We start from the raw sequence: 14,552 nt of genomic DNA on the forward strand, positions 1-14,552 counted from the left end.
TGTTTTTAGAGTTAGAGAGTTCAAATTTGACATGAGAGCTATTTTTGGCAAAATAATACGACATGCCAAATTTCATAAGGATCGGCCGACTATATCCTATAGCTGCCATATAACTCAACGATCGGAAATGACCCAACTTTCGTGTTTTTGAAGATAGAAAGCTGGAATTTAGTACAGACTCTATTTTTGGTTAGTTGATCCAACCTACCAAATTTCATTAGGATCGGCCGACTATATCCTATAGCTGCCATATAACTGAACGATCGGAAATGACCCAACTTTTGTGTTTTTGAAGATAGAAAGCTGGAACTTGGTACAGATTATATTTTGATCCATCCTACCAAATTTCATAAGGATCGGCCAACTATATCCGATGTTTGCGATATATATCCGGTTTTAGCTGCAAGGGTATATAAACTTCGGCTCCGCCCGAAGTTAGCTTTCCTTTCTTGTTTTTTATTTTTTTATTGCAACAAATTGGTTATATTATGATATTCTCATAAGGATCGGCCAATTATGTCCGATTTAAGCGATATATATCCGGTTTTGACTGGAAGGGTATATCAACTTCGGCTCCGCCCGAAGTCTGGGTAAGATTACATAAAATAAGAAAGGTCTTTAGTCAATATAGTAGGGAAGCAAAAAAAAGTATTGAACTTCTTAATAAATTGTTCCTACATCAATGCGTCGTTGAATGAGTCATTTGAGAAAATGTTCCCTTTCGTTGTACGGACGAGTCTCTTCCATGCTCCACCTATGTGCAGTGTGTCAAAATGCACTGCGCTCAACGTAAGACAGGTGAACAGAGCTTTCCCAATATTCCCAATTTCTCTTTGCGCCTTTTTCAATAACAAGCCAAAATAATCAACGCTTGTATAGATAGACGGTCTCTCGAAGCATCCTACTCTCCCCCTCGACTGATATAGAACTAAGCCTTGATGTCGTTTATTACAGGCGTCGTGGTGGCTTCTCACTAACAAAGATTATACAATACATAGATGGGACCTCAGGGACCAAAACGGTAAGCTTTTTTCGTCGAGCTTGTGGGTGAGGGGAAAACGCTTTTCGATTTCGATTTTTAGAACTTTTTACATCAGTGGTCGGCACGGCCCTATCCCGAGGGCTAAGGAAATTTCTCAGCCGGAGCTCTGCTACACACACACAGTATAAGTGTGTGAAACGTCATGCTCACAGCCTCATTCTTTACAATGCGCCAATGTGGTAGTAGAATAGATAGAACTTTTAATCGATACCGCTCGAGTCAGGATGGAAGCGTAATGCATAGATAAGTTCAGTTAGGTTAGGTTGAGGCGGCGATGCGGGGCTGCTCACTGACACCCCCATCCACTTGTGCCTTTGGGGCTCCTTGAGGCAGGAGCAGGCAAAAGGTCCCTCAAGGGGACCTCCCCCCTCCTATCTTCTATTGTGCAAAGGATAACTATCCTTCCTGCGGCGGCTCGCGGTCTTATCCAGCTCTCCGGATGAAGGCAACAAGTCTGCGTGGAGCGATCTCCGCGAGGTCTGTTAGATCCGTGAGTGCTCTTCTCCTTCTTCTACATCCCCGCAGCTCCTACAGTATTCATTGTGTGGAACCGCTAGACTAGCCACGTGCGTTCCTATTAACCATTGTCTCGTGATCTTGACTGCCCGACTGCAGTCCTGCCTATTGAGGGCGATAAGCATCATTGATCGTTTCCTAGAGCGGATAGGCGATATCATGCGTGAGTTCCTGCAGTTTTGGAGATTTCTCCATTTCCTCAGTGATGCGCAGTCAAAGTGATCCCTGCATTTTAGCCTACACGTAGCTAAGGGAATGCCTACTAGTTCTTTCTCCGGAAGGAGACGGTTGGTAGTACCCGCCCTTGCTAGTTCATCAGCGGCGCAATTTCCCTCGTGGTTCCCTATGTCCGGGCACCCATATGAGGTAGATGTCATGCTGCTCCGCCATCTCGCCATCTTGCAAGAGATCTGCGACAGTCATTGACTGTCCTGGAGTGGGATGACAATCCGTCAAGGGCTCTGAGTGCCGCTTGACTGTCTGAGAAGATACAGATTATTTCTCGATTGCCAGTAAGTGCTGGAGACTTCAGTGCTTCCGCGATAACTATTACTTCTGCTTGGAACCAACTACAGTGCACAGTGGGGAATTCGCCCAGTTTTTTGTGGCATTAGTTAATAACTTAAAAACAAACCAACATTTTTAAATTCTGTTTTTTTGAATTAAGTTAATAATAAAGAAATGAAGATATTTAAAAAAAAATGGGCATGGTTCCGCTTTTTTTAATCCACTTTTATTTTTTTTTATGGTAAAAATTTAAAAAAGAAATGTTTTTTCTTTTTATGACAAAATGCTAGTTTTATGCATTTTTTTAAAAAAATGGGCGTTTTCGAACTATTTTTTTGCGAAAAATCGCAGGGAATTCGCTCTGTTTTTGTGGCATTAATTTATAACTTGCAAACGAGGCAAGATATTTGTATGGTGTTTTTTTCTAGTGCTATACAAGTTTTTGAAGCAAAGTAGGCGTGTCCCCCAAATTTTTTTTTGGCCCCACACTTCTAGCAACACCGCATTTCTGATTGTAACCTTCTTTCCTAAAAATTGGAATTTCGCAAAAAGGCGCAATTGAACCTAGATGTTCTGAATTAAGATTTTATGGCTCTACATCATGGATATGATGTTACTCACTGATCGAATCTAAACATTTTTTTAAAACTTTTCCCAAAGTTGAACTTTCATTACGAAAGTTTTGTTCGGACACCACTTGCTTTATTTACAAATTTTTAGAAATACATGCACGAATTTGGCAAAATATTAGTGTTAAAAAATCCATTTAAAATTTTATTGATTTGTGCTTCGACGGTCAAGAAATATCAATTTGAAACCGCACTACAAAATGAAGCCAAACGCAAACTAGAAACGTCATTTCCCAACAGCTGACTTTTATCGCTGTGTGGCCCATTCCTCCCTCGCTGGAATGGATATTTTATATTTTAAGTAAGGATGCTCGTCAGGTATACAGTAATTAGTTTTTTCCATAGACTCGCCTGGCATAGCCTGATTGTCGATAGCTATTGTCGTGGCTATCTTGTGACTATAGCGTGACTATCTCTACAGATAATAGGTCGAGTATGAACCCCTTTTCTTTCTGCCCATTTTAAGAGAACTATCAGTTTGTCCGTCATGCGGTCGCATAGAGTCTGGGGAAATTTTCCAGAGAAGGTAATTTGCAACCAACACCTTTTAGGGATCGTAGTAGGCTTATAACCGCCACGTTCCACAGTAGGGGCGAGAGTTTACTTCCTTACGGAGTGCCTCTTCTGACATTAGTCTCGTCAGCGCATTGATTATCCAACATGGCAGGATGATGTTAAACCTTGTATGTATGTCTAGAAAAGCAATAAGTGCGTATTCCTTGTCACTAAGTGTCTTTCGAGGAACGTAGTGATCTCGTGGAGCGCCGTCTCCTTGAATCGGCCATTCCTATACGCATTCTGTAATCCCGAAATATCATCTGGGTTAATGGTAAGATTAATGTGGAGGCAGGTAAGTCTCTCCATTGTCTTGAGGAGGAAGGAAGACAGGCTTATAGAGGTGAAGTCCTTAAGGGAGCAGTGCGATGGTTTTCCCGCTTTTGCATATGAAGACAACCTTCGTCCGCAACCACGCAAACACGATACTTTTTCTGAAGATTTCTGTGCAGATTTTCCTGATCCAAAACCTCAGATCAATCCCGTCTTTGCTTATTTGTGCCGCTAAGATGCCATCTGGGTTTTGAGATTTAAAGGGCTTGAAAATGTTTATCGCCCAACAGAGATTCCTATTTCTCAGGAGGTATTAGAGCTGGCTCGGGAGGGTTTCCTCCTGAAATGTGCATTTGTGAGAGCCTCTTTTTAATGGACATGGTCCACTTACCATCCGAGGTTTTAATGTATCCTACATTAGGCGCAGGGTTGCGAGGACCTTCCTAAGTCGGGAGACCTTGGGTGTCTGTTGAATGTTCGTGCATAACTTGGTCCAGGCATTCCTCTTTGCCTTACACAGTTCTTTGTTGTACTGCTTGAGGTTCGCTTTGTACTTCTCCCAGGCTACTTCTGTGTTTGCTTTACTAGCGAAATTAAAGGCTTTACGGGCCTTGGTCTTAAAGGGCGAAAGTTTTTGCGACCCCCATGGTGGTTTCTTTGACTTTCTACGGCCCGATCTGCTTTTGGGGCAGGCCTTATTGAATGCCCTGGTGCATCCCGTCGTTAGCGTGGCCACCATGGCACAGTGCACTATGGGGAATTTTACCAATTTTTGTGACAAAAATTAATAACTCAAGATCGGAGCAACATATTTGACTTCTGCTTTTTGCATGGGGTTATATTGACCAATATCTTTTACCAATAAGAAAATAGAGGGCGTGGCACCTCCTCTTTTTTTTGTTAGCTAATGTAAATTTCTGCAGATTTTTAGAGTACTTATCAACTAGTTCTGTGACAGTATTTTGTTGTATTTCATAGAAAATGGTGGGCGTGGCACGCCTTTAACAATGTCTTACAGTTTTAAGAAGAAAATCCATCTAAAGCATCGTGTGCCCCTGCAATGAAAGACAATTAATAATGTATAGAAGACAAAGGTCCAGCTCTTCGTTCTCCAACTCAATATTATATTGATGTTCAAAATTCACATTATCAAAAGAGCTTTCATCCTCACCCGCCGTGGTGTCGTCGGGATTTGATTAGCCCTCTAATAGGCCCAAAACCTCAAATGGAAGACACATTTTCGGTTGCTATATTCTTCTATCTAAATTCACTAGCGAAAATTATCGGATCAGAAGGACCTGTAGCTCGCAGAAATACGTCTGGACTACAAGTCTGGAGGCACTACTGCGAGATATATTTCCCTTCGAATGAAAAGGCAGTGTTGGCCTACAGGCTTCTTGGTTTTCGGAAAATGTAATAGTTTTTGAATTCAGCCAAACTGCATGATTCCGGCGCTACTGACTTAAGATAGAAGAGCACCTCTTCCACATTTGCGTCAAGCGGTAGCAAAATTTTTTACTCTCTTGGTCTACGATATCGCTATACTCTTCAAAATTCACTCCTGAGATGGAATCTTTAATAAAATGAAAGACAGCGTTCTCCTCTGCAACTTTTTCCTTTGCTTCGAAACATTTCGCAAAAAAAATTTGTGTTTGCCAAATTAAGGTTATGTTCTAAAAATGAAAAATTCTCGCATAATCGGAAAAAGTGGTATTTAAAGTTACATTTATTCGAACAAGAATTTAATACTCTACAACATACAATAGGTTTCGTCGATGGACTCTTCTAGACTCATTTTAAATCCCTTATGGAACATGAGACTTCATCCAAAATATGGAGTGGCAAGGCTACTTACATTTTTGCTCGATTACGGGGACAACACGATTTTATTCTACAAATGACGATCACAAACATATAATACAAGCCACACAGAATGATATTCATTTAAAAAAAAGTTATTATATTGTTTAGATTTTTAATTCTAGCCTCTCAAACTTTGTTAACAAAACTTAATGTTTTAGTCGCCTGTGCTTTGCAATTGCAACAGCTGTGTTTGTCAGCTGATTCCTTTGTTTTGGCGCCCTCTATAAAAATTTTTGTTATGCACCACTGAAGATTGGTGAATTTGGAATACGTTACACTGAAACTTATTTTAATTTTCCGACTTTCAGAAAATGGGTTTTTGTCACAAAAACTGGTCAAATTCCCCATAGTGCAGTGTATGAAGAGAGCGGCCAAAAATACTTCTAATTATGGCACAAAATATGTATATTTTTGTTCTAATATAATATGTTAAAATCAGCCAAATCGGGCAACTATATCATATAGCTGCCATATAACTGATTGATCGAAAATGCTATAACTTTGGTGTTTTTACAGTTAGAGAGTTCAGTTTGCTATGCTACATTTGACAAAATAATACGAATGCTATATTTGACAAAATAATACGTCCTACCTATTTTCATAGGGATCAGCCGACTATATCCTATAGCTGCCATATAAATGTTTGATCGGAAATGACCCAACTTTTGTGCTTTTTAAGATAGATAGTTGGAACTTCGTACAGATTCTATTTTTGGTCAGGTCATCCAACCTATCAAATTTTATAAGGACCAACTATATCTTATAGCTGTCATATAACTAAATTATTTGAAATGGTTTTGGTAGAAATACCAACTTGGGTATTTTTGAAGATGGAAGCTTGGTACTTTGTTTTAGATTTTTTATTGTAATAAATTGGTTAATTTATCGGCTAATTTAATCCGATGTTTGCGATATACATATACCCGGTTGACGAACAGAACAAAACACAAAATATGCACGAAAACAACAAAACACAAAATTTTCTCGAACAAAAAAAAGGGAATAAGTCGGAAAGTTGCCAAAGGTTGCAGCTCAAATTTAAAACATAGTCTAAGAATACATTAATTAGTATTATTAGTATTAATTAGTAACTAGTATCACAACTTTTTCTTTATTTTAATTCTATGTATACACAAAAATTTGCCAGTCGACAGGTCACTGATGAAACACTAACTTTAAAACAAAAACACAACACATAATGACATAAAACATTTTTGACACAATGACATTTTTTAATTTTATTTTATTTTATGGTGATTGGACTCCATTTAATATGTAAATTAAATTCTTTTGTAATATCTAATTTTCAAGCTAAGTTTACTGCAACGATCACGTGTTTTCATTGTCTCTCTTCTCTCACTATTCTTACAACGAAGGAAAGAGAAAGGACAAAAATGAAAATACAGTTCTTTTTATTGATCTGTTAAGGAATATTTTAAAGACACAAAGTGACCAATTTTGGACTTTTGTTTTTTTATTTTTGGTCTATGGAATCAACCACTGTGTGGACGCATGGCGTCCAGGTCTTCCCTGCTGGTAACGTCTCCTGTTGCAGCTTCCCCCAAGGATCTGTCTAGTTTTATCTTGTATAGCGTCTAGTTTGCTTTCTAAGGATTTCTAAAGATTAAGGTGGGTTCTGTACCTCTTTAACCCACCAGAAGATTTAAGCCTAGGATAAAGGCTAAATTCGAACATTCACTTACCCCTCCCGCTTGTGTTAATACTTTCCCACTTTTGCGAGGATGCAGGCTCGCCTTTTACTTATTGTATCGGCTTCACATAGCCTGTACGCCTAGGCCTCCAACCCAAGAATCCTGTCTCCAAGGATACAGGGTTCCTGGATGAGGGCCACATCAGCTCTGATGGAGTAGGAGGGCAGCTGACGCCGCCTTACTGTGGTGGAGGTTTATCTGTAAGATTGTCAGAGACATCCTTGAGATTCTCCACCACAGTAACCTCTGCCTCCGTCTCGAAGCTCAGCAGAGAGTCCTCCTTCATCCCGACACCTCTAAGCGTCCTTACCAAGTCACTCTTCTCTGAGGTGTACCCTTCCAGGATGTCATCCTCCTCATGTTGAATTCGGACCTTCCTCTTCTTCGCTTGGGGGGCTCTTCCTTCCGTTAATCGCTGCCTCTTTGGCAGTATCAGAACCAGCGTGCTTTTTCGGCTCCAGCCTCACACCCTCCTTACCAGTTGGAAGTCGGGCAGGATCTCCTTTGCCCTTGCATCTCCCTCGGCCTGGTCCAGGTTGGCTTCTGCCGATGGGTCCGCCTGAGGATGAAGGCTGGTGCCTAAAGATAGGGGGAGATCTTTATAGGAGCAAGAGTAGTTCCTCTCTGTACAATTTTCATATGTTCTAAATGTTCCTATTTTCTTTAATTACACAGTGCGACAAAAAAAGAAAAGTTGGAGGAACTTTTGAGGAGACCTAGTAGGAATTGTTCATTAGGTCGAGTATAGTATAAAACCATGTTTGAAATTTTTCCTACACCCTCAAATCTTGATTTATTTCGAAAAAACGGTTTTTCGAAAGTGTTTTGCTCTTAAAAATTCCTGAACGCGCAAATTTAGGGCGATTTTCAATTTTTGTATGTTTTTCAATAGTTAAATGTTGTAGCTTTTGAAAAAAAAATACATCTTCAATTTATTTAAACAGAAAGGATACAAATTTTACAAAAGAAACTGACTTTTTTGAATTTTTGTCACGTTTTTCAAACTTTGACGCCATTTTTTCGGTACAACTTCCAAGAAATGGTATCATTCTTAACACATATTAATATTGTCTCATTAATCCTGAATAAAACAAGACCAATTTCATAACGAAATTATGAAAATTGTTGAAGTTATTACGCTTTTCCCAAAACAAGTCAATTCAAATTCGAGCGCACCGTAACAGTATGTAAGTACCAGTATGTATGTTAACAGAAAGATAGAAACTCAATGGAAGATTATTCTTGTCAGTCTTATTTTTATTGATTTCATTGCTTTTATCAATGTTTAAAAATGCTAAAAATGTTTGCATGATCTTTTGCGTTTATAAGAAGAGTCATCAGTTTCACGTCATCAAAAAATTGAAAATCGGCCTAAAATTGCGCGTTCAGGAATTTTTAAGAGCAAAACACTTTCGAAAAACCGTTTTTTCGAAATAAATCAAGATTTGAGGGTGTAGGAAAAATTTCAAACATGGTTTTATACTATACTCGACCTAATGAACAATTCCTACTAGGTCTCTTCAAAAGTTCCTCCAACTTTTCTTTTTTTGTCGCACTGTGTTATTCATGTCCGGTAAATAGAATTCCAAGGGAGTCTGTTCGTCATTTTGTCATCCGGCACTTGAGTCACTATTTTCCCCATTTCGCTAATTTCTCATAATAAAATGAATAACAACATAATTATTTTTAAAATATTTGTAAAAGAATGCAATAAAAAATTATAAAACAAGTAAATATAAAAATAATTAAACTATTACATTAAACTTACATTAAATTTGCATTACAAATTAAAGTAAAATTAACTTTTTAAAAATCGAAACATGAATAATCGAAATCAAAAAGAAACTTAAAGTTGTTATTGAAGTAAAAGCGAGAACCAATGGCAAAACAGAGCTAAGAAGTAAAGATAGCAGAATATGTTTCTGATCTCTTGGCTCTCCCACTGCAGTATGGTCCCAGTGCGGCATAAAATCAAAAAAAATATGAAATTTTTTTTTGATTATGAACAAAATTTTGATGGATAGACATTCCAAATAAATATAAATATACATTATATGCTCAATATCAATCAATAATAAAACTATTTCGTGTTATCATTATATTTGTGTCTGTGTTGTAAATGTTTTGTAAGTGTCTATTTAGCAAGAATGTGTAGTAGGAACAAAAGTAGTTGTGTTTTATGGTGACTAACCAGGTGAGGTTACTTATAAAAATATAGGAATTCAAATTTAATTGGTCTTCTTTGCCCGTTTTTGCCCCTTTTCGAAAAAACAACACATTTTGCAGGTGTTTATGAGATCTCTCATGCAGCGCTCCTCGAAGTTTGGGGCGAGAGCCACCGGAAAGACTTAGAGGTTTAAATTAAATATCATAACTAATAGAACCATATTTAGTAAAAGTTGTAGTTCTTTTTATGAAAAACTTAAGTTTATGTAAAAATTAAGTAAAAATGACAGTATGGCCAACTCTTGATGTAGGCGGCGGCCATAGGCGTGGTCAAATTTCCAAAACAATAAAATTCAAAAAAAAATATTTCCAGCATATATATGGAGTTTATGCAAAAAAAACGTCGTTTGCGCCCGAAGTGGGCGTGGTCACAAAAAAATTCGAAATTCGACAAAAATAATTTAAGCGTATGTGCAAAATTTGAGAATTCATCATTCCAAAGATATTACGTTATAAAATTATAATTCTCTCTTTCCCCCCCTCATCTGATAGCCGTTTTTCGTGGATCCCGCTCTCCAATGTTTTTATTTTTACAGCGGGTTCCACTACGCGGCTGCCAATATTCCGTAGAACTCGCACTTTACGAACACTATCGTCGCGGGGTTGCATTGCCCAGTTTAGCTTGTGTTGGTTGGGAAGCTTATGACCAGCTCCTTGACCAGCATTGAATTGCTAAGAGCACCTTTAGATCACACGCCTAAATAGTCGCACAGATGTTGCGAACTGCCAGCGCGTACTCTATTAAAGCTTCCAACCTGTCTTGGGTGGTGCTAGTCTTTGCACTTTTTCGACCAATCTCTCTAGGATATGCTCTGGTCTGCCAAAAAACATCTTCAAAGTGCTAATAACATCTGGGGGTAGGTTAGAAAGCATTTTTTCCACATTCGTAAATCAACCCTGCTGTAGTGATATATTCAAACGTGCTGATAAATAACGGGCAGTCCTCAGGATCCCCGCTGAAGATCCTTAAGTGGATCCTGTAGTTGCCGGTACGTCAGCGGGGCTTATCTGCGTAAGAAGATGGTACTTCTCTTCTATGAACCTTGCTTTAGATTGTCTTTTCTCCTTAAGTATCTCTAATAGTAGTTGGTTTTTGTCATGTCCAGATTGCTTTCCCGCATGCATATTCTCTATACTGCCGGCAATAGTGATTAGCGTATCGCTTTTCGTGGCGTTCCTGAGTATTCATTGCGCGTCTCCACGTGTTTGGGATATACTGATGATCTTTGCATACAGTGGTGCTATGGTGCTATGTGGCTGCGACCCGCGGGACAGAAATCTCAACTTCTAATGCCGTCTCGCTCTTCTTTTCGAAAATTTTACACACTTTATGCTTAAATGTTCATGCTTCTCTTTGTCCCGCGTATGTGCAATAACGCGTGTGCTTTTCTTTTGATCTGCGTGCTTACTCAACCTGGCTCTATCGGAGTGACCCACCTCCGATATTGCGAGTATAGCAAGACTTGCGTTCATGGCGGATATCTCTCTAGGACATAATTTTTCCATCAGGACCATTCAAGTTGAAAGGAAAAGTCCTTGAACGCAAGTCCTGCTATACTCGTAATATCGGAGGTGGGTCACTGATGGTATGGGCCGCATTTGGACACGCCGGAAGATCCTCTATGTTTTTTATTAACACGAATGAATTCTCAGTCTTATACTAATGGAAGACGTTTTGATACCGTTTGGCGAAACTTATTTTGAGAAAAAAATAATTTTTCAACAGGATAACGACGCCATCCACGTACCCAAAGTGTCAAAGCAGTTTTTTGAGGATTAAAAAATTGAACTTTTGGGGGCCAGCTTGTAGTCTCGACCTAAACCCGATTTAGAATGTGTGGGGTATACACTCAAATAGAGTATACAGCAATGGACGACAGTTTGAAAATTTGGCACAGCTCAAAAAGGGTTTTGTTGAAGAACAGGCCAAAATCGACGATAAACATTGCAGGATTTAATTTAATGTCTAAACGCTTGGCTGAAGTAATTTCCAAAGCACTGAGGCAATACCCACTATTAGGAAAGAAAATACATTTTTTTTCTACAATTATAAATTTTTCAAAAATTATTTTCTTCACAGTGTCCCAATAATTATTTCTAAGGGAGCTAACATAACAATATCAATTTTCGTGGAAAGGATCAGTAAAATAAAAAAGTTTTATCTGTTTTCAGTGCATTTACAAATAAAATAAAAACAAAAAAAAATTAAAAATCATTTACGATTTTATTAAAAAACAAGAAAGGAAAGCTAACTTCGGGCGGAGCCGAAGTTTATATACCCTTGCAGTTAAAACCGGATATATATCGCCAACATCGGATACAGTTGGCCGATCCTTATGATTAGATCATAATAAAACCAATTAACTAAAATAAAAAATCTAAAAAAAGTCCCAAGCTTCTATCTTTATCATCTTCATATCTTGGCATGTCGTAATGTGTTGCCAAAAATAGCTCTTATGTCAAATTTGAACTCTCTAACTCTAAAAACACAAAAGTTAAGCTATAGGATATAGTTGGCCGATCCGGGCCGTTCCGACTTATATACTGCGTGCAAAGAAAAGAAGGGTGTGTGCAAAGTTTCAAGACGATATCTTCAAAACTGAGAGACTAGTTCGCGTAGAAACGGACAGACAGACAGACAGTCAGACGGACATGCTCATATCAACTCAGGAGGTGATCCTGATCAAGAATATATATACTTTATAGGGTCGGAGATGTCTCCTTCACTGCGTTACACACTTTTGGACAAAATTATAATACCCTCTGCAAGGGTATAAAAATAAAGTGTCCCAATATTTATTTCGACCAGGTATACCTTTGGATGTTAGTTAATCAGTTAAGATTTGCTTAAAATAAACCCAAAGGCGGTGCTGTAATTGAGGTAGTTTTTAAATTTTTTAAAAATAAGAAAAGTAAATCAAGAGTTTATTTCACATGTTTCCGTAATCGATTTATATATGCTATATATTGATATTACTTTTAATTTTCACAGGTAAATTAATCCCCAAGAATGATGACTGTGAATATGATTTGGTTCCTCCTGATGGTGGATGGGGTTGGTTAGTATTGTTGGGGTCGTGCTTGACGAACATCCTAATTCCTGGGACTATCAAAAGTTTTGGAGTTCTTTTTGTCGAGTTTACCGCGGCTTTCAAATCTTCAGCAACAAAGGCTTCTTGGATACCAGCTCTATGTTACTTTCTCTACAGTTCCTTAGGTTATTATCAAACTAATATGTATAAATAAGGAAAAATATACTTAAATTAAAATTTTCAGGTCCTGTATCAAGTATTCTTTCTGTGAAATATTCATATCGAACCGTCACTATTCTGGGTGGAGCCTCCGCGTCTTTAGGAATGATATTATCTTTCTGGGCTTCTTCAATAGGATACTTGTACATTAGGTAATTTTTTAATATACTTAAATAAACCTTTATATATAAAATGTATTTTTTTAGCTATGGCGTTTTGGTCGGAATTGGCGCGGGTCTTTCCTTTCCACCCACAGTGTACATTGTAACGTCGTATTTCGCTAAACTACGAGGTCTAGCCAATGGACTTTGTATTTCAGGCAGTGCCCTGGGGAGCATTTTTCTTCCGCCTCTTTTGCGCTGGCTTCTAGAGACTTACGGATACCATGGGTCTTGTTTAATTATGGGTGGAATCACATTAAACGTTTTTGTTGCTGCTCTTTTCTACGAGCCGGTTGAACAACATATGATCCGAGTTCCAAGGGCTCGTCAGGCGTTGGAAGACATACCAGAAGAAGAAGACATGGGCATTGTAATGAAGTTTGAAAATGTTGAAGATAATACGCCTGGGAATGACACAAATGACAAGCATTTGTTGACTTGTCATTCACCTCCTTCCCCAATGTATTTGCACAACGATGAAAAGCAGCATTTCGTCCGGAGCGCATCAGCAGCAGTTGTTCAGAACTATACAAAACATGGTGATGATTTCCAAAATCGAACTCGTAAAATAAGTACACCAGTTAGATTGCCCCAAAGAAATCAAACATTTACGCCTGGCCAATTGAACTCTCAGTCTTCCCTGTACGCCGTTCCCGAAGGTCGCTCCAGTTCAAGCAAACTTACTTTAAGGAATTCTTCGAAGTCAAGATTATCAAAGCGTTCCCCTTCTACCAGTAGCTTTTTATATGTCAGCACCCCATATCACGGCAGCACATTGTCATTTCAACCAAAAGAATTCTCCTCACATTTATCCCTACGGTCTTTGGGCAGTAGTGGTGCAGGACCTAGTAACGATCTTGCCGGCGCTGATGGTTTTCATGACAATGACGAAACCCGAGGAAAGGTGCAATCGAGCCAACGCTCTAAATTTTTCGACCTTAGCCTATTTACAGATCCAATGTATTTGGTTATATTAATCTCCAACTCGACAAATGCCATAAGCTACACAAATTTTATCATATTACTTCCCAGTTTTGGCGAAGCCAGGGGATTTGATAAAACACTAGCTGCCTATCTGTTGTCCGTTGTATCAGCAACCGATCTCATTGGTCGTATAGGAGGTTCAGCTCTTTCTGACATGGGCTATATACCAAAGACTTGGTACTTCGTTGGCGGTTTGTCAGTATCAGGTCTTTCCCTTGCTCTGTTACCATTTGCATGGTCATACAGCGTGGTCTGTTTTTGGTGTGCATTGTTTGGGCTCGCGTCTGGGATCTATGTTGGAATAACAGCTGTTATCATGGCAGACATGCTTGGAACGGAACGCTTGACATCGTCTTACGGTATCAGTTTGTTTGTCAATGGCATACTTCAGTTGATTGGCCCACCTCTGTGCAATTTTTGGTTCGAGGCGGTCAATGATTACAATCCACTTTTCCACGCTCTGGGATTAACGCTTTTAGGCGGTGCCAGTCTTTGGAGCTTTATGCCATGGATTAATCGAAGAAAAGTTAAAGAAGAAAAGCGAAAGGAGCAAATGGACGAAGAGGCTGCCGATAGCAATTAAAACGAAAACAATGCTAAAGTCTCTAGTACGAGATAGAGTACAATTATTATAAGATAGACTTCGTATGGCGTACAAATTGTAGTTGAGTCCTGTGTGAGTGCAGTATAAATGGCCATTATTGTGAGGAAATAAGTCATGTTATATAAATTGTTTATTTTTTCAGCCAAAGTTTTTTGGTCCTTTTGTTATTTCCTAATTGTAAAATTTTGTAATTAATAAATTTATTATTAACCTAATATCTATATTTTAA

The 14,552-nt window shown here is 38.6% G+C and overlaps 1 protein-coding gene across 1 annotated transcript in view; it reads left to right on the forward strand.

The window, feature by feature from the left end:
• The window catches only part of hrm (solute carrier family 16 member hermes), a 30,471-nt gene extending 15,933 nt beyond the window's left edge, over positions 1-14,538 (forward strand). Inside the window, exons 3-5 of the mRNA XM_043213702.2 lie at positions 12,316-12,540; positions 12,600-12,726; positions 12,781-14,538. Of these exons, the coding sequence (XP_043069637.1) occupies positions 12,316-12,540; positions 12,600-12,726; positions 12,781-14,302 (1,874 nt within the window). The 3' untranslated portion in view covers positions 14,303-14,538. The remainder of the gene's footprint in view (positions 1-12,315; positions 12,541-12,599; positions 12,727-12,780) is intronic.
• The last annotated feature ends 14 nt before the right edge of the window (positions 14,539-14,552 follow it).

This window comes from Drosophila bipectinata, chromosome 2L (genome assembly GCF_030179905.1).
Source record: "Drosophila bipectinata strain 14024-0381.07 chromosome 2L, DbipHiC1v2, whole genome shotgun sequence".
Classification (NCBI taxonomy): Eukaryota; Metazoa; Arthropoda; class Insecta; order Diptera; family Drosophilidae; genus Drosophila; species Drosophila bipectinata.